The 24,439-nt window shown below is 47.4% G+C and overlaps 1 protein-coding gene across 1 annotated transcript in view; it reads left to right on the forward strand.

Moving 5' to 3' along the window:
* Positions 1–24,439, forward strand: part of LOC118397346 (schwannomin-interacting protein 1) — a 396,234-nt gene that overhangs the window by 115,079 nt on the left and 256,716 nt on the right. The window contains exons 5-7 of the mRNA XM_052467485.1: positions 5,195–5,259; positions 5,921–5,986; positions 6,077–6,215. Of these exons, the coding sequence (XP_052323445.1) occupies positions 5,195–5,259; positions 5,921–5,986; positions 6,077–6,215 (270 nt within the window). The remainder of the gene's footprint in view (positions 1–5,194; positions 5,260–5,920; positions 5,987–6,076; positions 6,216–24,439) is intronic.

Below are 24,439 nucleotides of genomic sequence, written 5' to 3' on the forward strand. Positions count from 1 at the left end.
ACCTCTCTCTGTCCCCCTGGTTGGTTTCTGTGGTGTTTGGAGGAGGTGCAGACAGATTTACACCTTGTACAGTGGATAGATGAAGTCCATAACTCAGCCTAGTTCCATCTCTCCTTGCTCCCTCTCTCCCTCTATCCATCCATCCCTCCCTATTCTTTTCCTTGGCTGGCGTGGGTCCAGTTTAATTTCTTCACAGCCACAGGGTCTAAGAGGTAAGGAGAGGAGAGGAGAGATGAGGAGAGGAGAGATGAGATGAGAGGTTGTAGTGTAGCTAGCTGTCAATAGCTCTATTTCCTGTGTTATTGTATACAGCCCTGTGAGTTCAAGGTCCCGTCTCCATCAGCAGGTCTAAGCGGTGCTACCGCTCCTCTCCGGCCTCTATAGCTCACCATAAATCCACCATCACTACCACACAATGTTTCCTGCTTGGCAGTGCCAAAGCCCAAAATGAATATAGATTTTCTGCCCACACCGCTGCTAAATTATACAAACCCCTGGTTTATTTCCCTGCTCCATTCTGGCAGGCGATATGGTTCCTCTCCTAACACCGGGTGCTGCTGCGGAGAAGGGATGGATGGGAGCAGAGGGGGAGGAGGAGAGAAAAGTACTTTAGGAGAGAGAACAGAGTAGGTTTCTGTCTGAGTTTTGGACAAGGTCATTAACTAACTCACAGAAGAGAGAGCTCCAGCAGGTTTGTGAACAATGAGTGTGTTTTAGTTTTAGGGACCGTTACAGGATGTAAAGAGCTCAGTGAGTAGCCTGCTGACCTTGAGTATCAGCACATATTCTCACTTTCACTAACGCACACACACATGCTCCCACACACAGAGTGTGTGTGTATGTTCGTGCATGTGTGTGTGAGCGTGCAAGAGACCTAAGCAAATATTCTGTCTGGGCTGAGCGGGGACAGGGCCATCAGTAACTCTCGGGGGAAATTGAAATGATGGGCTCATTCAGTCGCAATCACACACCACCACACTCCCTCCTCTTCCTCTCTATCTCTCTTTCGCTCTCTCTCCCCATCCTTCACTCTCTCTGTCCCTTCGATATCTCCTTCTCCTCTCTCATTCAATCTATTTTCTCCCATTTTCTCTTAACTAGCTCATCCTCTCATCTTAATGTCTCTCTCTCTGCCAGAGCCCCCAGGTGACCTGTGTAAAACCTGTGTGAAAGCCTGTCTGAGACTGTGGGTCAAGGTCTGTAGAGTGTAGCGTGAGGAAGGCTTTGGGTGTGGCGTTGACAGGGCAAAATGAGTGTTGGACGCGCGCGTGTGTGTGTGTGTGTGTGTGTGTGTGTGTGTGTGTGTGTGTGTGTGTGTGTGTGTGTGTGTGTGTGTGTGTGTGTGTGTGTGTGTGTGTGTGTGTGTGTGTGTGTGTGTGTGTGTGTGTGTGTGTGTGTGGAGGCTGTCTGTCTGGGATGGCAATTAGGGGGATTTGGGGAGGGAGGGAGGGAGGGAGGGAGAGAGAGAAGAACAAACACCATTGTAAATACAAGTTCCCCATATTTATGCTTATTTATTTTATCTTGTGTCCTTTAACTATTTGTACATTGTGTATTTGTCTAGGCTTTTTGTTTGTTGATCTATTTCAAAGCTAAAATGAACAGATATATGTATGTATAGATAATCTGTGATATACGGAATATAGGAAATATGACATTTGTGAATACGGAACAGAGGTCTTTACGGTGTTTGATAATCTGTGATGTATGAACAGAGGAATGTTTACGGTGTTGTAGATTTTCTGTTGTTTTACGGAACTTTATATATTCACTTTGATAATCTGTGATGTCGGAACAGAGGAACATACTTGCTGTTGGATAATCTGTGATTACGGAACAGAGGAACATGTTTACGGTGTATGCCAGATAATCTGTTGAATACGGAACAGAGGAAATTGAATTGATAATCTGTGATGAGTACGGAACAGAGGAACATACTGTACGGTGTTGTAGATAATCTGTGATGGTACGGAACAGAGAACATAGACGGTGTTGTAGATAATCTGTGAGACGGAACAGAGAGACTGTACGGTGTTGTAGATAATCTGTGATGAGTACGGAACAGAGGAACGACTGTACGGTGTTGTAGATAATCTGTGATGAGAGAACAGAGGAAGTACTGACGGTGTTGTAGATAATCTGTGATGGTACGGAACAGAGAACATACAAGTTCCACCTTAGATTTCTGTGATGGTATCCCTCTTGTTTTTCCGGAACAGAGCATGCAGCAGATAATCATACAGAAACAACTTCGGTGTTGTAGATAATCTGTGTGTACGGAACAGAGGCATGCGTACGTGTGTAGATGTTGTGATCTAGGCTACGGTTTTGTTTGTTGATCTATTTAGATAATCTGTGAAAATACGGAACAGAGGAACATAACGGTGTTGTAGATAATCTGTGATGGTACGGAACAGAGGAACGTACGGTGTTGTAGATAATCTGTGATGGTACGGAACAGAGGAACATACTGTACGGTGTTGTAGATAATCTGTGATGGTACGGAACAGAGGAACATACTGTACGGTGTTGTAGATAATCTGTGATGGTACGGAACAGAGGAACAGAGATAAACATACTGAACAGAGGGTACTGTACGGTGTTGTAGATAATCTGTGATGGTACGGAACAGAGGAACATACTGTACGGTGTTGTAGATAATCTGTGATGGTACGGAACAGAGGATAAACATACGGAACAGAGGAACATACTGTACGGTGTTGTAGATAATCTGTGATGGTACGGAACAGAGGAACATACTGTACGGTGTTGTAGATAATCTGTGATGGTACGGAACAGAGGAACATACTGTACGGTGTTGTAGATAATCTGTGATGGTACGGAACAGAGGAACATACTGTACGGTGTTGTAGATAATCTGTGATGGTACGGAACAGAGGAACATACTGTACGGTGTTGTAGATAATCTGTGATGGTACGGAACAGAGGAACATACTGTACGGTGTTGTAGATAATCTGTGATGCAGGAGATTATGAATGCTATGATACGATTTAAAAACGCTTTGTGGGCACAAAACAGTTGTATGCGAATACATAGAAATGAACCACTTTTATCTTATAAAATCAAAAGGATTACCCACACACACACACACACACACACACACACACACACACACACACACACACACACACACACACACACACACACACACACATACACACATACACACATACACACACCTCCTGCTCCACCTCCCACCCACTCTGTACCCCGTTGTGGGCCCCTGGGTCCTCTAGAGATTCTGCTCCAGTTTAATTCCACTTGTAATCGAATTAGTCTGATCACTTATGCAGAGGCAAGTCAGCCCTTATTACAGGGAATTATTAAAGCTAGAGAGGGTTGTGGATTTAAAACATCCTTTTATTCAGCCCTCCTCAGCATGTTGACGTCAGTGGGGTTGATCCATCACAGGGTAGACTTCAGGAAACCATGTTTTTGGAGTCAAGCCCATCCTCAGCAGTGGGTTCTGATCAACCAGACTACAGAGCCCTTTCTGTTATGTGGTGTCATGAATGTTAAACACCAAAGTCGACTTCCTGGAGGATCCATTTACCCCCCTCACCCCCTTTACCCCACCCCAACCCCCTGTCTCCTCTGACTGCTCCATGCTGCCTCTGGGTCGCTCTCCTTCTCTCTGTTTCTGGGCCAAACACAGCTGAATGCTGACTGGCAAAATCAGCAGAGAACTTCCACAGCTAACTTTACTAACTTCACAGGGAAACATCTAACCTCTCCAAGATACCGCCCTTACTACCTCCCTACAGGGGTACCAGTGCTGAGCTGATGAGATCACACTCAACACACACACGCACACACACACACACAGGCACACCCAAAAGGTAGAGAAGATGGAGATGAGAAAATAGGGTTTGTTTTCTGTCTGTCTGAGAGATTGTTGTTCTAATCTCTTTCTTTCTGTCTGTCTTTATCTCTCTCTGGCTATCCATCTCTCTCTCTTTCTGTCTGTCTTTATCTCTCTCTGGCTATCCATCTCTCTCTCTTTCTGTCTGTCTTTATCTCTCTCTGGCTATCCATCTCTCTCTTTTTCTGTCTGTCTTTATCTCTCTCTGGCTATCCATCTCTCTCTATTTCTGTCTGTCTTTATCTCTCTCTGGCTATCCATCTCTCTCTCTTTCTGTCTGTCTTTATCTCTCTCTGGCTATCCATCTCTCTCTCTTTCTGTCTGTCTTTATCTCTCTCTGGCTATCCATCTCACTCTGGCTATCCATCTCTCTCTCTTTCTGTCTGTCTTTATCTCTCTCTGGCTATCCATCTCGCTCTCTTTCTGTCTGTCTTTATCTCTCTCTGGCTATCCATCTCTCTCTGGCTATCCATCTCTGTCTCTTTCTGTCTGTCTTTATCTCTCTCTGGCTATCCATCTCTCTCTCTTTCTGTCCGTCTTTATCTCTCTCTGGCTATCCATCTCTCTCTCTTTCTGTCTGTCTTTATCTCTCTCTGGCTATCCATCTCTCTCTGGCTATCCATCTCTCTCTCTCTTTCTGTCTGTCTTTATCTCTCTCTGGCTATCCATCTCTCTCTTTCTGTCTGTCTTTATCTCTCTCTGGCTATCCATCTCTCTCTCTTTCTGTCTGTCTTTATCTCTCTCTGGCTATCCATCTCGGTCTCTTTCTGTCTGTCTTTATCTCTCTCTGGCTATCCATCTCTCTCTGGCTATCCATCTCTCTCTCTTTCTGTCTGTCTTTATCTCTCTCTGGCTATCCATCTCTCTCTCTTTCTGTCTGTCTTTATCTCTCTCTGGCTATCCATCTCGCTCTCTTTCTGTCTGTCTTTATCTCTCTCTGGCTATCCATCTCTCTCTGGCTATCCATCTCTCTCTCTTTCTGTCTGTCTTTATCTCTCTCTGGCTATCCATCTCGCTCTCTTTCTGTCTGTCTTTATCTCCCTCTGGCTATCCATCTCGCTCTCTTTCTGTCTGTCTTTATCTCTCTCTGGCTATCCATCTCTCTCTCTTTCTGTCTGTCTTTATCTCCCTCTGGCTATCCATCTCGCTCTCTTTCTGTCTGTCTTTATCTCTCTCTGGCTATCCATCTTGCTCTCTTTCTGTCTGTCTTTATCTCCCTATGGCTATCCATCTCGCTCTCTTTCTGTCTGTCTTTATCTCCCTATGGCTATCCATCTCGCTCTCTTTCTGTCTCTTTCTCTATCTCATAGGAGGAACTGAAGAGCCTCCAGACTGGCCTGAAGCATGTCAATGATGAAAGTGTTCAGCTGCAGAGGTACTGTAGGTTGGCACATACTCACATACGCACATACACACATACGCGCATACACACATACACACATACGCACATACGCGCATACGCGCATACGCACATAAGCACATACGCACATAATGACTTAAATGTAAAACATGTAATACACACATACACACATACTCACATACGCACATACACACATACGCGCATACACGCATACGCGCATACGCACATACGCACATACGCACATACGCACATACGCACATACACACACACACATACGCACATACGCACATACGCACATACGCACATACGCACATACACACATACACACATACGCACATACACACATACGCACATACACACATACACACATACACACATACGCACATACACACATACGCACATACACACATACGCACATACGCACATACGCACATACGCACATACACATACACACATACGCACATACACACATACGCACATACACACATACGCACATACACACACACACGCACATACGCACATACACAAACATACACACATACACACACGTGCGCTTTAAAACTCAATTTCCCAGCAGTGGGGACCATCTCTGTATAATTACTGATAACCCCGACACTGGTACTGGAAGCTGTGTACTTGTAGTCTTTATCTCACCCTCCCTCCATCTCTCTCTCAGTCACCAGCTAACTACAGACCTTGAGAACAACTTCAACATGCCCCCAATGAAGACCAAGGTGTTGATGTGAGTGTTTGTCTGTGTGCGTGCGTGTGTGAACATGTGTGTGTGAACGTGTGTGTGTTTCACTCTTTGCTGTGTGTGTATGTTTCCTAGTATCCAGCGCGCTTGGCGTGACTTCCTCCAGAGACAGGAATTGATGGAGAAGAGGAGCCCCTCCCCTCCTTCCCTGTCCTCCTCTGACAAGATGAGCACGTCCATCAGCATGACCACTCTATCAGATGGCATCACCCCTGTAAGTCCCACCCCTCTATCTTTGCTCTGAGTACAGCAGGTGAACTGTCTATGTTATTGTGTAGGGTACACTTTACTAAGGCAAACACATGGTGTGGGTCAGATGGAATGGTGTGTTCTTTTTCAATACATTTTCAATACTAGCCCTAAGGATGTGGTGTGCCGGTGTAGTACATGTCTTGTCCAGCAGAGGGCGGTGTCTCTCAGCTCATTTCCCCCTGCCAGATGCAGGCTCACTCACAGGCACTTGAGGGAGGGATCAGCTGGGTAAATAATAAGATGGCGAGTGAGAGAGGTACTCTTGAGTGTCAATGTATTGTCATAGTAATCTCCAAGTCATCATCCAGGTTAAGCCTGAGGTCAAGCTGTGGGCTTCAAGGCGCCCACTCAATGCTGCAGAGAGAAATAGTATTGTTCTCAATGACTCACCTTGTTAAATTAAGGTTAAATGGATGGTATCAACAGTGGCCTGTTACACCCACAGTGGTGATTTCCAGTTAGTCTCCTCCTCTCTCTACCTCTCACCCCCTCGCTGTCCTCCTCTCTATCCCCCCCTCTCACCCCCCCTCTCTGTCCTCCTCTCTATCCCCTCCCTCTCACCCCCGCTCTGTCCTCCTCTCTATCCCCCCCTCTCACTCCCCCTCTCTGTCATCCTCTATATTCCCCCTCTCACTCCCCCTCTCTGTCCTCCTCTTTATCCCCCCCTCTCACTCCCCCTCTCTGTCCTCCTCTATCCCCCCCTCTCACTCCCCCTCTCTGTCCTCCTCTTTTATCCCCCCTCTCACTCCCCCTCTCTGTCCTCCTCTATCCCCCCCTCTCACTCCCCTCTCTGTCCTCCTCTTTTATCCCCCCTCTCACTCCCCCTCTCTGTCCTCCTCTTTATCCCCCCCTCTCACTCCCCCTCTCTGTCCTCCTCTCTATCCCCCCCTCTCTGTCCTCCTCTATATTCCCCCTCTCACTCCCCCTCTCTGTCCTCCTCTTTATCTCCCCATCTCACTCCCCCTCACTGTCCTCCTCTCTTCCCCCTCTCACTCCCCCTCTCTGTCCTCCTCTCTATCCCCCCTCTCACCCCCCTCTCTGTCCTCCTCTCTATCCCCCCCTCTCTCTCCCCCTCTCACTCCCCCTCTCTGTCCTCCTCTCTATTCCCCCTCTCTGTCCTCCTCTCTATCCCCCCTCTCTGTCCTCCTCTCTATCCCCCTCTCTGTCCTCCTCTCTATTCCCCCTCTCTGTCCTCCTCTCTATCCCCCTCTCTGCCCTCCTCTCTATCCCCCCTCTCTCTCCCCCCTCTGTCCCCCCTCTGTCCTCCTCTCTATCCCCCTCTCTCTCCCCCTCTCTGTCCTCCGCTCTATTCCCCCTCTCTGTCCTCCTCTCTATCCCCCCTCTCACTCCCCCTCTCTGTCCTCCTCTCTATTCCCCCTCTCTGTCCTCCTCTCTGTCCTCCTCTCTATCCCCCTCTCTGTCCTCCTCTCTATCCCCCCTCTCACTCCCCCTCTCTGTCCTCCTCTCTAATCCCCCTCTCTGTCCTCCTCTCTGTCCTCCTCTCTATCCCCCCTCTCTGTCCTCCTCTCTATCCCCCCTCTCTGTCCTCCTCTCACTCCCCCTCTCTGTCCTCGTCTCTGTCCCCCCTCTCTGTCCTCCTCTCACTCCCCCTCTCTGTCCTCCTCTCACTCCCCCTCTCTGTCCTCCTCTCACTCCCCCTCTCTGTCCTCCTCTCACTCCCCCTCTCTGTCCTCCTCTCTATTCCCCCTCTCTGCCCTCCTCTCTATCCCCCCTCTCACTCCCCCTCTCTGTCCTCCTCTCTATCCCCCCTCTCTGTCCTCCTCTCTACCCCCCCTCTCTGTCCTCCTCTCTTTTCCTCCTCTCACCCCCCTCTCTGTCCTCCTCTCTGTCCCCCCTCTCTGTCCTCCTCTCTATCCCCCCTCTCACTCCTTCTCACTGTAGCTTCTGTGGTTCAGATGATGATGTCAGCAGATGACTGGCGTTAAGAGTGAGAGGGTTGGGAAGAGACATCAATACATGGTATTAGTGTCACACACACACACACACACACACACACACACACACACACACACACACACACACACACACACACACACACACACACACACACACACACACACACACACACACACACACACACACACACACACACACGCACACCTGCCACACCTGTCTGTTCTGTCTTCCCCTTACTCACACAAACACAGATAAACATACTTTGTGTTGAACATCCTGTGGGACCTAACAGAACTGCTGAGCTCAGTGACTCAGAGATGCTGAAACTGTCTGATGATCATCAAAGAGAGAGGGGGGTGAAAGAAAAGAGAGAGGGGGGCCCTTTATGATCCCGGGGGAAACTATATAAAAGCATATAAACATGTAAAGTGTTGGTCCCATGTTTCACAAGCTGGAATAAAAGATCCAAGAAATGTTCTATTCGCACAAAAATGTGCAGTTAGTTTACATCCCTGTTAGTGAGCATTTCTCCTTTGCCAAGATAACCCATCCACCTGACAGGTGTGGCATATTAAGAAGCTGATTAAACAGCATGATCATTACACAGGTGCACCTTGTGCAGGGGACAATAAAAGGCCACTCTAAATGTGCAGTTTAGTCACACAGCACAATGCCACTGCATGCAGTTGGCATGCTGACTGCAGAGATGTCCAGCAGAGCTGCTGTCAGGGAACTGAATGTTGATGTCTATACGGTAAGCTACCTCCAATTTCGTTTTAGTGTCGTTTTAGCTCCCTCCTTTAACATCTCTCCTTTAACGTCTCTCTTTTAACATTTCTCCTTTAACGTCTCTCCTCCCTCTCGCCCTCCTTTAACGTCTCTCCTCCATCTTGCCTTCCTTTAACATTTCTACTTTAACGTCTCTCCTTTAATGTCTCTCCTCCCTCTCGCCCTCCTTTAACGTCTCCCCTCCATCTCGCCCTCCTTTAACATCTCTCCTTTAACGTCTCTCCTCCATCTCGCCCTCCTTTAACGTCTCTCCTCCATCTCGCCTTCCTTTAAAGTCTCTCCTCCCTCTCGCCCTCCTTTAACGTCTCCTCCCTCTCGCCCTCCTTTAACGTCTCTCCTCCATCTCGCCTTCCTTTAACATCTCTCCTTTAACGTCTCTCCTCCATCTCGCCCTCCTTTAACATCTCTCCTTTAACGTCTCTCCTCCATCTCGCCTTCCTTTAACATTTCTCCTTTAACGTCTCTCCTCCATCTCGCCTTCCTTTAACGTCTCTCCTCCCTCTCGCCCTCCTTTAACGTCTCTCCTCCCTCTCGCCCTCCTTTAACGTCTCTCCTCCCTCTCGCCCTCCTTTAACGTCTCTCCTCCCTCTCGCCCTCCTTTAACATCTCTCCTTTAACGTCTCTCCTCCCTCTCGCCCTCCTTTAACGTCTCTCCTCCATCTCGCCCTCCTTTAACGTCTCTCCTCCCTCTCGCCCTCCTTTAACGTCTCTCCTCCCTCTCGCCCTCCTTTAACGTCTCTCCTCCCTCTCGCCCTCCTTTAACGTCTCTCCTCCATCTCGCCCTCCTTTAACGTCTCTCCTCCCTCTCGCCCTCCTTTAACGTCTCTCCTCCATCTTGCCCTCCTTTAACGTCTCTCCTCCATCTCGCCCTCCTTTAACGTCTCTCCTCCATCTCGCCCTCCTTTAACGTCTCTCCTCCCTCTCGCCCTCCTTTAACGTCTCTCCTCCCTCTCGCCCTCCTTTAACGTCTCTCCTCCCTCTCGCCCTCCTTTAACGTCTCTCCTCCCTCTCGCCCTCCTTTAATGTCTCTCCTCCCTCTCGCCCTCCTTTAACGTCTCTCCTCCATCTCGCCTTCCTTTAACATTTCTCCTTTAACGTCTCTCCTCCCTCTCGCCCTCCTTTAACATCTCTCCTTTAACGTCTCTCCTCCCTCTCGCCCTCCTTTAACGTCTCTCCTCCCTCTCGCCCTCCTTTAACATCTCTCCTTTAACGTCTCTCCTCCATCTCGCCTTCCTTTAACATTTCTCCTTTAACGTCTCTCCTCCCTCTCGCCCTCCTTTAACATCTCTCCTTTAACGTCTCTCCTCCCTCTCGCCCTCCTTTAACGTCTCTCCTCCATCTCGCCTTCCTTTAACATCTCTCCTTTAACGTCTCTCCTCCCTCTCGCCCTCCTTTTACGTCTCTCCTCCCTCTCGCCCTCCTTTAACGTCTCTCCTCCATCTCGCCTTCCTTTAACATCTCTCCTTTAACGTCTCTCCTCCCTCTCGCCCTCCTTTAACGTCTCTCCTCCCTCTCGCCCTCCTTTAACATTTCCCCTTTAACGTCTCTCCTCCCTCTCGCCCTCCTTTAACATTTCCCCTTTAACGTCTCTCCTCCCTCTCGCCCTCCTTTAACATTTCCCCTTTAACGTCTCTCCTCCCTCTCGCCCTCCTTTAACATTTCCCCTTTAACGTCTCTCCTCCATCTCGCCTTCCTTTAACATCTTTCCTTTAACGTCTCTCCTCCTCTCGCCCTCCTTTAACGTCTCTCCTCCCTCTCGCCCTCCTTTAACATTTCTCCTTTAACGTCTCTCCACCCTCTCTCCCTCCTTTAACATCTCTCCTTTAACGTCTCTCCTCCTCTCGCCCTCCTTTAACGTCTCTCCTCCCTCTCGCCCTCCTTTAACGTCTCTCCTCCCTCTCGCCCTCCTTTAACATCTCTCCTCCCCTCTCGCCCTCCTTTAACATTTCTCCTTTAACGTCTCTCCTCCCTCTCGCCCTCCTTTAACGTCTCTCCTCCCTCTCGCCCTCCTTTAACATCTCTCCTCCATCTCGCCCTCCTTTAACATCTCTCCTCCATCTCGCCCTCCTTTAACATTTCTCCTTTAACGTCTCTCCTCCCTCTCGCCCTCCTTTAACGTCTCTCCTCCCTCTCGCCCTCCTTTAACATCTCTCCTCCATCTCGCCCTCCTTTAACATTTCTCCTTTAACGTCTCTCCTCCCTCTCGCCCTCCTTTAACGTCTCTCCTCCCTCTCGCCCTCCTTTAACATCTCTCCTCCATCTCGCCCTCCTTTAACATCTCTCCTCCCTCTCGCCCTCCTTTAACATCTCTCCTCCATCTCGCCCTCCTTTAACATTTCTCCTTTAACGTCTCTCCTCCCTCTCGCCCTCCTTTAACGTCTCTCCTCCATCTCGCCCTCCTTTAACATCTCTCCTCCATCTCGCCCTCCTTTAACATTTCTCCTTTAACGTCTCTCCTCCCTCTCGCCCTCCTTTAACGTCTCTCCTCCCTCTCGCCCTCCTTTAACATCTCTCCTCCATCTCGCCCTCCTTTAACGTCTCTCCTCCCTCTCGCCCTCCTTTAACATCTCTCCTCCATCTCGCCTTCCTTTAACGTCTCTCCTCCCTCTCGCCCTCCTTTAACATTTCTCCTTTAACGTCTCTCCTCCTCTCGCCCTCCTTTAACATCTCTCCTCCCTCTCGCCCTCCTTTAACGTCTCTCCTCCATCTCTCGCCCTCCTTTAACATCTCTCCTTTAACGTCTCTCCTCCCCTCTCGCCCTCCGTTAACGTCTCTCCTCCTCGCCCTCCTTTAACGTCTCTCCTCCCTCTCGCCCTCCTTAACGTCTCTCCTCCCCTCTCGCCCTCCTTTAACGTCTCTCCTCCCTCTCGCCCTCCTTTAACGTCTCTCCTCCATCTCGCCCTCCTTTAACGTCTCTCCTCCCTCTCGCCCTCCTTTAACGTCTCTCCTCCATCTTGCCCTCCTTTAACGTCTCTCCTCCATCTCGCCCTCCTTTAACGTCTCTCCTCCATCTCGCCCTCCTTTAACGTCTCTCCTCCCTCTCGCCCTCCTTTAACGTCTCTCCTCCCTCTCGCCCTCCTTTAACGTCTCTCCTCCCTCTCGCCCTCCTTTAACGTCTCTCCTCCCTCTCGCCCTCCTTTAATGTCTCTCCTCCCTCTCGCCCTCCTTTAACGTCTCTCCTCCATCTCGCCTTCCTTTAACATTTCTCCTTTAACGTCTCTCCTCCCTCTCGCCCTCCTTTAACGTCTCTCCTCCCTCTCGCCCTCCTTTAACATCTCTCCTTTAACGTCTCTCCTCCATCTCGCCTTCCTTTAACATTTCTCCTTTAACGTCTCTCCTCCCTCTCGCCCTCCTTTAACGTCTCTCCTCCATCTCGCCTTCCTTTAACATCTCTCCTTTAACGTCTCTCCTCCCTCTCGCCCTCCTTTTACGTCTCTCCTCCCTCTCGCCCTCCTTTAACGTCTCTCCTCCATCTCGCCTTCCTTTAACATCTCTCCTTTAACGTCTCTCCTCCCTCTCGCCCTCCTTTAACGTCTCTCCTCCCTCTCGCCCTCCTTTAACATTTCCCCTTTAACGTCTCTCCTCCCTCTCGCCCTCCTTTAACATCTTTCCTTTAACGTCTCTCCTCCCTCTCGCCCTCCTTTAACGTCTCTCCTCCCTCTCGCCCTCCTTTAACATTTCTCCTTTAACGTCTCTCCACCCTCTCTCCCTCCTTTAACATCTCTCCTTTAACGTCTCTCCTCCCTCTCGCCCTCCTTTAACGTCTCTCCTCCCTCTCGCCCTCCTTTAACGTCTCTCCTCCCTCTCGCCCTCCTTTAACGTCTCTCCTCCCTCTCGCCCTCCTTTAACATTTCTCCTTTAACGTCTCTCCTCCCTCTCGCCCTCCTTTAACGTCTCTCCTCCCTCTCGCCCTCCTTTAACATCTCTCCTCCATCTCGCCCTCCTTTAACATCTCTCCTCCATCTCGCCCTCCTTTAACATTTCTCCTTTAACGTCTCTCCTCCCTCTCGCCCTCCTTTAACGTCTCTCCTCCCTCTCGCCCTCCTTTAACATCTCTCCTCCATCTCGCCCTCCTTTAACATTTCTCCTTTAACGTCTCTCCTCCCTCTCGCCCTCCTTTAACGTCTCTCCTCCCTCTCGCCCTCCTTTAACATCTCTCCTCCATCTCGCCCTCCTTTAACGTCTCTCCTCCCTCTCGCCCTCCTTTAACGTCTCTCCTCCCTCTCGCCCTCCTTTAACATCTCTCCTCCATCTCGCCTTCCTTTAACGTCTCTCCTCCCTCTCGCCCTCCTTTAACATTTCTCCTTTAACGTCTCTCCTCCCTCTCGCCCTCCTTTAACGTCTCTCCTCCCTCTCGCCCTCCTTTAACGTCTCTCCTCCATCTCGCCCTCCTTTAACGTCTCTCCTCCATCTCGCCCTCCTTTAACGTCTCTCCTCCCTCTCGCCCTCCTTTAACATCTCTCCTTTAACGTCTCTCCTCCCTCTCGCCCTCCTTTAACATCTCTCCTTTAACATTTCTCCTTTAACGTCTCTCCTTTAACGTCTCTCCTTTAACGTCTCTCCTTTAACGTCTCTCCTTTAACGTCTCTCTTTTAACATCTCTCCTTTAACATCTCTCCTTTAACACCTCTCCTTTAACATCTCTCCCTTAACGTCTCTCCTTTAACGTCTCTCCTTTAACGTCTCTCCTTTAGCATCTCTCCTTTAGCATCTCTCCTTTAACATTTCTCCTTTAACATCTCTCCTTTAACGTCTCTCCTTTAACGTCTCTCCTTTAGCATCTCTCCTTTAGCATCTCTCCTTTAACATCTCTCCTTTAACATCTCTCCTTTAACGTCTCTCCTTTAACGTCTCTCCTTTAGCATCTCTCCTTTAGCATCTCTCCTTTAACATTTCTCCTTTAATGTCTCTCTTTTAACATCTTTCCTTTAACATCTCTCCTTTAACATCCCTCCTTTAACGTCTCTCCTTTAACGTCTCTCCTTTAACATCTCTCCTTTAACATCTCTCCTTTAACATCTCTCCCTTAACGTCTCTCCTTTAACGTCTCTCCTTTAACGTCTCTCTTTTAACATCTTTCCTTTAATTTCTCTCCTTTAACATCCCTCCTTTAACGTCTCTCCTCCCTCTCGCCTTCCTTTAACATTTCTCCTTTAACATCTCTCCTTTAGCATCTCTCCTTTAACATTTCTCATTTAATGTCTCGCCTTTAACATCTCGCCTTTAACATCTCTCCTTTAACATCTCGCCTTTAACATCTCTCCTTTAACATCTCTCCTTTAACATCTCTCCTTTAACATCTCTCCTTTAACATCCTTCCTTTAACATCTCGCCTTTAACATCTCTCCTTTAACATCTCTCCTTTAACGTCCTTCCTTTAACATCTCTCCTTTAACGTCCCTCCTTTAACATCTCTCCTTTAATGTCCCTCCTTTAACATCTCTCCTTTAACATCTCTCCTTTAACACCTCTCCTTTAACATCTCTCCTTTAACATCTCTCCTTTAACGTCCTTCCTTTAACATCTCTCCTTTAATGTCCCTCCTTTAACATCTCTCCTTTAACACCTCTCCTTTAACATCTCTCCTTTAACATCCCTCCTTTAACATCTCTCCTTTAACACCTCTCCTTTAACATCTCTCCTTTAACATCTCTCCTTTAACATCTCTCCTTTAACACCTCTCCTTTAACATCTCTCCTTTAATGTCCCTCCTTTAACATCTCTCCTTTAACATCACTCCTTTAACATCTCTCCTTTAACATCTCTCCTTTATGGTGATGCAATGGTGAAAGTGACAATGCACCCCTGTTGAAAATTCTAATTGGTCCGTTTCTGTCGACCCAGTCATATGTTCCACGTCATCTCCAGGGCCGTTTTTTACACACACACACACACACACACACACACACACACACACACACACACACACACACACACACACACACACACACACACACACACACACACACACACACACACACACACACACACACACACACACACACACACACACACACACACACACACAGTGGAAGAAGTCATATTTTCATGGGACACAGTGACTGGGAGGCCATTTCCATCCACACTGATTGAATTTGTAACCTTTGTGCCAGTGATATCAGTCTCTGACAAAAGGCTGCATGTGTCTGTCAATGTGGAACCACCGCACATGGTGGTGCTGGGGGGGGCTCTATGTGTATGTAGTCGTACACTGGAATTTTCCATCTCCTTGAGTCTTTAGAAAGTGACAGGTCTGTGATGTACTTAAGGTTACGGTTGTATAGTTACGTGTGTTAGAATCCATTCAGATATACTGCAAAGTCACTATAGTGACACAGTGAAATACCACATTAGACGATCTCCTACTGTATTCCGCACATAATGACCACATAACTCCTGCAGTGTTGCCCATTTCCTTCCAAGCCCAGAGGTAGAAATTATAGTTTTCATTAAAAGAGAACATAACAAAACTCTGGCTTTTATGCCCCAATATGAATCAGCAGCCTTCTATTTGTATTTGTTTTACTGCGTCAAAACACAACACACACACACACGCACACACACAAACACACACACACACAGAGGCTGTTTATTGGAATGGGAGATTAGTGGTAGCCAGCTGTGTTGGGGGTTTGGCTGAATTGCTAGTTAACTCACAATGACTTGAAAAGTTCTGTAATAGAAACATTATCACTGAATATAATAGACAGTAATCTATTCTGAAATATAATCTCAATTCATGAAAAATGGGACAGTTCTCTGTTTTTCTGCCAAAGACTATCAGCGCTCTGTCTGTCGCTGTCCACTGCCTGGGTGCTGCTCTGTGAAGAGATGCAGTTACAGAGACTGACCACTAGAGCGAGGTGTTGCACCACAGTCGCTCCTAATGCTATAGAGGTCCTCTGACGGACAAAACACTAGAGTATTCCTAAAATCAGATCATAGATTATGTATTATGGAGATCTTTATTAAGAACCTGCAACAAGTTTGAGTTGGTGTAATTAGAGTAGTGAATAGAAGGTTGTGAGTGGTGTGTGGGCTGGAGCCTGGTGCTGAAGGGCACAGGGGACATGCCAGTCCATCTGCCCTGCTGAAGTGCAGTGGGACTGGGCTACAACAGAGCATCACTGGCCCCCTTACCACCACCTGCAATGGTTCTCCCACTCCTCCCTGTCTATCACTCCCTCCATCTGCTCTCTCCTCACCCTCTCTTTCCAAATCCCCACCTCTACTTCCTTTCACATCTCATCCTTATATCCTCTCCCTCCCCTATTCCCCTCCCTCACACTCATCACTTCCTCTTCTTCCAGCAGGACAGCCCACAGAGGTGTTTTCCTCCTCGTCTCAGTTATCTTCTGTCTCCTGCTGGATTATCTCTGTGTGACTCTCTCACACACCTGTCCTAACCAGGTCACTGCCAGATTGCAGCTGTGTGTGTGCTCGTTCATGCATGCGTGTGTGTGTGTGTGTGTGTGTGTGTGTGTGTGTGTGTGTGTGTGTGTGTGTGTGTGTGTGTGTGTGTGTGTGTGTGTGTGTGTGTGTGTGTGTGTGTGTGTGTGTGTGTGTGTGTGTGTGTGTGTGCACGTTCATGCATGCGTGTGTGTGTGTGTGTGTGCACGTTCATGTGCACGTTCATGCATGCGTGTGTGTGTGTGTGTGTGTGTACGTTCATGCATGCGTGTGTGTGTGTGTGTGTGTGTGTGTGTGTGTGTGTGTGTGTGTGTGTGTGTGTGTGTGTGTGTGTGTGTGTGTGTGTGTGTACATTCATGCATGTGTGTGTGTGTGTGTGTGTGTGTGTGTGTGTGTGTGTGTGTGTGTGTGTGTGTGTGTGTGTGTGTGTGTGTGTGTGTGTGTGTGTGTGTGTGTGTGTGTGTGTGTGTGTGTGTGTGTGTGTGTGTGTGTGTGTGCGTGTGTGTGTGCAGCACACAGCAGGTGAGTGGAACCAGCAGTGTTATCATTTAGCTCTATATTTAGCAGGTAGTGTTATGCTCGGAGAAGAGCAGAAGAGAAACACACAGAGCTGCAGCCTCAAATAACCTACTGGTTACCATAGAAATGAATTAAGATCTTGTACCAGCAAAGAGCCTCAACTCTACAATATCAGCCACTTTTTCACTGTTCACAGTAAGCAAAGCCATAGAGATGTTTAAGCTCTGGCTAAACAGTGTTCTTCCCACTTTAATTCAGCAGAATTAGCAGCCCATTGTGACAGTATCCAGCATATTCCATTTATCGTCCTTCCATGGACGTGAAGGTCAAGTGATGAACTGCACATTATGGATAACAGAGCTCCAGCCATTACAGCTAGCCTTGGTTCCTTTAGTCAACTTATTGTTTTGCCTTGGCTGCAACGTAGCTTTTTGGAATAGACACAGCCAGGCATCATTGATGGGCAGATGTGGGTTCTCTGTGGAGACGGCTGGGTCCCTCCATTTTACACAGCCCCTCAGGTCCCACTCTGTTAAGCTGTCTCAAATGTACTCTAAATGTGTCATGGCGAAGTTGGACCCAGGTGCAGAGAAGAGACGAGGAATCTGTGGTTAAGGATAAACATAATACTTCACTGAGAACCAGTGTCCAAAGGATCAACAACAACACTGGGGAAAAACAACCAACACTCAGTCTCAAAAAGCCACTCAGGATACAAATACACACGGCACATAATTCAAGCTTCAGCAAAGGAAACCAGGAAACACCCTCTTTTAACAGGGAAATCATAATGAGTAAATACCTGGGTGTCAGTAAGGTCTCTAGGACGGTCTCTGCTGCCCTCTGGTGACAGGTGGAACCATGACACTAAATGATCATCATAGTTGACCTTTGTGTCTTTACATAGTAGTTGATCATCCTCTACAGCTTTAGCCTATCCATGTAATAACATGGAGGACTAGGATGAGGTCAGGCATTATATTTCAAATGTTGTCTTAAAGTGTTTGAATTTATGATTGACTTTGAAATATGTAGATTTGAGGAAAATGTGTATTTCTAACTGTGCTGCTGTTCCCATTAATGATACAAAGCCCCAAAGCCCCACCCCCTATGTAGAATACCACCTAATACATCAATGGTTATGTATGGTAATTATGCTAATACAGCATACGGTTATGTAAATGATTCTCCGCCCCCCCACTACTAATTGTGACACGCCTGCCAATCCTTGATTGACAGAATAATTATTGTTCTTTTCACCTCTCAGCACTCAGGAACAATCCTTTTTTTTTTACACCAAATACTAACAGACACATATATGACCAACAACTTGCAGATGCCCATTAACAACGACCAGATCCCATCTGCCCAGACCTGCATGCTTACATCCTATGTGCCTGCGTTATGGTTTGCAACATGTCCTTCAATTGTAACGATTCGTTTTTCTCCGTCACCCATGTTATTTAAATATTTCAATAATAAATCATTTGATTTTTCCATTATGTTAATGATGGCGGATTGATTGATTTCCAAGTTTAAAACATTTATTACACATTTTTTTCAGGAACAATCTAACCCCAGAAATATAATTTATAGAACTGACAACCATTTCTATTCCATTGCAATTCCATTTGAGTCATAGTAGCAGAATGACTGAATTAATATGTATACATTTGATTACTGCTCTATACATGAAAGCACTGTGGTTTCTGGTCTGTCTGTGTGGCTGTCTGTCTCTGGCTGTGTGAAGGACGTGTGTTCGTATGACCCCAGTGTAATGGGAGAGGGACAGACAGGTCTGTCTCTGGCTGTGTGAAGGACGTGTGTTCGTATGACCCCAGTGTAATGGGAGAGGGACAGACAGGTCTGTCTCTGGCTGTGTGAAGGACGTGTGTTCGTATGACCCCAGTGTAATGGGAGAGGGACAGACAGGTCTGTCTCTGGCTGTGTGAAGGACGTGTGTTCGTATGACCCCAGTGTAATGGGAGAGGGACAGACAGGTCTGTCTCTGGCTGTGTGAAGGACGTGTGTTCGTATGACCCCAGTGTAATGGGAGAGGGACAGACAGGTCTGTCTCTGGCTGTGTGAAGGACGTGTGTTCGTATGACCCCAGTGTAATGGGAGAGGGACAGACAGGTCTGTCTCTGGCTGTGTGAAGGACGTGTGTTCGTATGACCCCAGTGTAATGGAAGAGGGACAGACAGGTCTGTCTCTGGCTGTGTGAAGGACGTGTGTTCGTATGACCCCAGTGTAATGGAAGAGGGACAGACAGGTCTGTCTCTGGCTGTGTGAAGGACGTGTGTTCGTATGACCCCAGTGTAATGGGAGAGGGACAGACAGGTCTGTCTCTGGCTGTGTGAAGGACGTGTGTTCGTATGACCCCAGTGTAATGGGAGAGGGACAGACAGGTCTGTCTCTGCTAATCACCTGCCGCAGACAGCTATGACACACACATTGTCACTCTTTGGATAGGTCTGACACACTGAGGTGTGTAACACAGTATGTTATGTGTGATGTGTCACATTAGTGGCAGATTGTGTGCTACATGCTCTGGTATGAATGAGCCCTACGGTACGTTCCATCCTCATACTGTGTGACGTCGTATCTCAATGTACTGCCTTTCTTGGACCACTAGGGGTCACTGTTCTGCTGCGGTGGTTACCATGCAGGATATCGTCCTGTTGGATTACTTTGAACATGTATCCGTCATCCTTCCTTCTTCGCTTCCTTTCTTCTTTCCTTCCTTTGTCCCTTCCTTGAATTTTTCACTGATATCTGGATAGGTTTAACATAATTAGTCAATTCAAGGTTTCCACAACACCAATATTGTCAGTTAAGATAGATCTATGTAGTAATCTAGTAAAGGAAGGCCCTCTCTCTCTCTGTCTCTGATAAGGCCAGGTTAGAGGCCTCTCCATTTAACAGGCAAGATAATTAACTCTTATCATCCGTTTTATAATTAAAGGAGTTAAAAGAACACTCCTTTATTTTCCTCTTTTTCATCTCCCTCCGCTTCTATCTGCCCACCATTCCACTGCTCTCTCTCTCTCTCTCTCTCTCTCTCTCTCTCCACCTCTGCCCCACCCCCACCCCACCTCTCTCTCTCTCTCCACCTCTGCCTCACCCCCACCTCTCTCTCTCTCTCTCTCTCTCTCTCTCTCTCTCTCTCTCTCTCTCTCTCTCTCTCTCCACCTCTGCCCCACCCCACCTCTCTCTCTCTCCACCTCTGCCCCACCCCACCTCTCTCTGTCCACCTCTGCCCCACCCCCACCTCTCTCTCTCTCTCCACATCTGCCCCACCCCACCTCTCTCTCTCTCCACCTCTGCCCCACCCCCCACCTCTCTCTCTCTCTCTCCACCTCTGCCCCACTCCACCCCACCCCCCACCTCTCTCTCTCTCTCTCTCTCCACCTCTGCCCCACCCCACCCCTCTCTCTCTCTCCACCTCTGCCCCACCCCTCTCTCTCTCTCAATTCAATTAAATTCAATTCAAGGGCTTTATTGGCATGGGAAACATGTGTTAACATTGCCAAAGCAAGTGAGGTAGACAACATACAAAGTGAATATATAAAGTGAAAAACAACAAAATTAACAGTAAACATTACACATACAACAGTTTCAAAACAGTAAAGACATTACAAATGTCATATTATATATATCCACCTCTGCCCCACCCCCACCTCTCTCTCTCTCCACCTCTGCCCCACCCCCACCCCCACCTCTCTCTCCACCTCTGCCCCACCCCCACCTCTCTCTCTCTCCACCTCTGCCTCACTCCCACCCCCACCTCTCTCTCTCTCCACCTCTGCCCCACCCCCACTTCTCTCTATCTCCACCTCTGCCCCACCCCACCCTCTCTCTCTCCACCTCTGCCCCACATCTCTCTCTGTCTCTCCACCTCTGACCCACCCCCACCCCCACCTCTCTCTCTCTCTCTCCACTTCTGCCCCACCCCCACCTCTCTCTCTTTCTCCACCTCTGCCCCACCCCCACCTCTCTCTCTCTCTCTCTCTCTCTCTCTCTGTCTCTCCACCTCTGACCCACCCCCACCCCCACCTCTCTCTCTCTCCACTTCTGCCCCACCCCCACCTCTCTCTCTCTCTCTCTCTCTCTCTCTCTCTCTCTCTCTCTCTCTCTCTCTCTCTCTCTCTCTCTCCACCTCTGCCCCACCCCCACCCCCACCTCTCTCTCTCTCTCCACCTCTGCCCCACCCCCACCTCTCTCTCTCTCTTTCTCTCTCTCCACCTCTGCCCCACCCCCACCTCTCTATCTCCTTCTCTCTTTGAGCCTTTTCATTTCATGACAGTTGGATAAAATATTTAGATGTTTCAGGATTGCATCAGACTTTTGAATAAGGTGCTGGGTTTTTCCATGTATTTCTCTCCTTCACCCCCACTCCCCCTACCCCATCTCTCTCTTTTACCCCCCCAACAAGCACTAATTGATCATTCATTTCTGACTGAGGACCAGTGTATATAAAGATCAGCAGATTGATACAGTTATGAATAGACCTGGCACTGGGATTTATTGATCGGGGCTTGACTGATGTCGTCAATTTGAAATTAGCCACACACCACAACTGAGGAGTGTTGCATTCCAGCAATGTTCCCAGAATGCTGCCTGATAGTGTTTGTTTTAGTCAGTTAAGAACAAATTCTTATTTACAATGACGGCCTACCCTGGCCAAACCATCTCCTAATCCGAACAACGCTGGGCCAAATGTGTGTCACCCTATGGAACTCCTGATCACAGCCAGTTGTGATACAGCCCAGGATCAAACCCGGGTCTGTAGTGACGCCTCTAGCACAGAGATACACTGCCTTGGACCACTGCGCCACTCAGGAGGTTTGTGTGGTTATATGTTGGGTAAGGAGATGGTTGTCTCCAAGATGAGGACTGCTGTCTGGTGATGTATGTTTTGCTGATCACTGATACCCATACTGCTGAAATGATCACCAGTCCTATATAGGAAAAGCTCTCGATGTTAGGAACACTATAATAAAACCATCATCATAAAAACTCAGTCAGTCAGTCTGTCTGTCTGAGATCCACTCACTGGACTCAGCAGACAGGAAGTCTGGAGACGATGGACAGGATATGAGGGTGAATACGGTCCATCAGAGACCTTTAGCCACTATACTCCTTGTATGACTTATTCACAAGATCTCATAGTTTCCCTTCAGAATTCAATGTATTATGGATGAATGTCTATTTTTGATGCATTAACTCCACGTGGTTACAGGGTTAGTTCTGCGTGGTTACATGGGTAATTCTGTGTGTTTACAGGGTTAATTCTGCGTGGTTACAGGGTTAATTCCACGTGGTTACAGGGTTAGTTCTGCGTGGTTACAGGGTTAACTCCACGTGGTTACAGGGTTAGTTCTGCGTGGTTACATGGGTAATTCTGTGTGTTTACAGGGTTAATTCTGCGTGGTTACAGGGTTAATTCCACGTGGTTACAGGGTTAGTTCTGCGTGGTTACAGGGTTAACTCCACGTGGTTACAGGGTTAGTTCTGTGTGGTTACATGGGTAATTCTGTGTGTTTACAGGGTTCATTCTGCGTGGTTACAGGGCTAATTCCACGTGGTTACAGGGTTAGTTCTGCGTGGTTACATGGGTAATACTGTGTGTTTACAGGGTTAATTCTGCGTGGTTACAGGGTTAATTCCACGTGGTTACAGGATTAGTTCTGCGTGGTTACAGGGCTAATTCTGTGTGTTTACAGGGGTAATTCTGCGTGGTTACAAGGTTAATTCTGTGTGGTTAGAGCGTTAATTCCGCGTGGTTACAGGATTAATTCTGCGTGGTTACATGGTTAATTCTGTGTGGTTACAGGATTAATTCTGCGTGGTTACATGGTTAATTCTGCGTGGTTACAGGGTTAATTCTGCGTGGTTACAGGGTTAATTCTGCATGGTTACATGGTTAATTCTGCGTGGTTACATGGTTAATTCTGCATGTTTACATGGTTAATTCTGCGTGGTTACATGGTTAATTCTGCGTGGTTACATGGTTAATTCTGCATGTTTACATGGTTAATTCTGCGTGGTTACATGGTTAATTCTGCGTGGTTACATGGTTAATTCTGCGTGGTTACAGGGTTAATTCTGCGTGGTTACATGGTTAATTCTGCGTGGTTACATGGTTAATTCTGAGTGGTTACAGGGTTAATTCCACGTGGTTACAGGGTTAGTTCTGCATGGTTACAGGGTTAATTCTGTGTGTTTACAGGGGTAATTCTGCGTGGTTACAGGGTTAATTCTGTGTGGTTAGAGGGTTAATTCCGCGTGGTTACAGGATTAATTCTGCGTGGTTACATGGGTAATTCTGTGTGGTTACAGGGTTAATTCTGCGTGGTTACATGGTTAATTCTGCGTGGTTACGGGTTAATTCTGCATGGTTACAGGGTTAATTCTGCGTGGTTACATGGTTAATTCTGCGTGGTTACATGGTTAATTCCGTGTGGTTACATGGTTAATTCTGCATGTTTACATGGTTAATTCTGCATGGTTACATGGTTAATTCTGCGTGGTTACATGGTTAATTCTGCGTGGTTACATGGTTAATTCTGCATGTTTACATGGTTAATTCTGCATGGTTACAGAGTTAACTCTGCATGTTTACAGGATTAATTCTGCGTGGTTACATGGTTAATTCTGCGTGGTTACAGGGTTAATTCTGCGTGGTTACAGGGTTAATTCTGCGTGGTTACATGGTTAATTCTGCGTGGTTACATGGTTAATTCTGCGTGGTTACATGGTTAATTCTGCATGTTTACATGGTTAATTCTGCGTGGTTACATGGTTAATTCTGCGTGGTTACATGGTTAATTCTGCGTGGTTACATGGTTAATTCTGCATGTTTACATGGTTAATTCTGCATGGTTACATGGTTAATTCTGCATGGTTACAGGGTTAACTCTGCATGTTTACAGGATTAATTCTGCGTGGTTACATGGTTAATTCTGCGTGGTTACAGGGTTAATTCTTCATGGTTACATGGTTAATTCTGCGTGGTTACATGGTTAATTCTGCGTGGTTACATGGTTAATTCTGCATGTTTACATGGTTAATTCTGCGTGGTTATATGGTTAATTCTGCATGTTTACAGGGTTAACTCTGCATGTTTACATGGTTAATTCTGCATGTTTAAATGGTTAATTCTGCATGGTTACAGAGTTAACTCTGCATGTTTACAGGATTAATTCTGCGTGGTTACATGGTTAATTCTGCGTGGTTACAGGGTTAACTCCGCACGTTTACAGGATTAATTCTGCGTGGTTACAGGGTTAACTCTGCATGTTTACAGGGTTAATTCTGCGTGGTTACAGGGTTAATTCTGCATGGTTACAGGGTTAATTCTGCGTGGTTATAGGGTTAATTTTGTATGGTTACAGGGTTAATTCTGCGTGGTTACAGGGTTAATTTTGTATGGTTACAGGGTTAATTTTGCGTGGTTACAGGGTTAATTTTGTATGGTTACAGGGTTAATTCTGCATGGTTACAGGGTTAATTCTGCGTGGTTACAGGGTTAATTTTGTATGGTTACAG

Source organism: Oncorhynchus keta, chromosome 18 (assembly GCF_023373465.1).
Source record: "Oncorhynchus keta strain PuntledgeMale-10-30-2019 chromosome 18, Oket_V2, whole genome shotgun sequence".
NCBI lineage: Eukaryota > Metazoa > Chordata > Actinopteri > Salmoniformes > Salmonidae > Oncorhynchus > Oncorhynchus keta.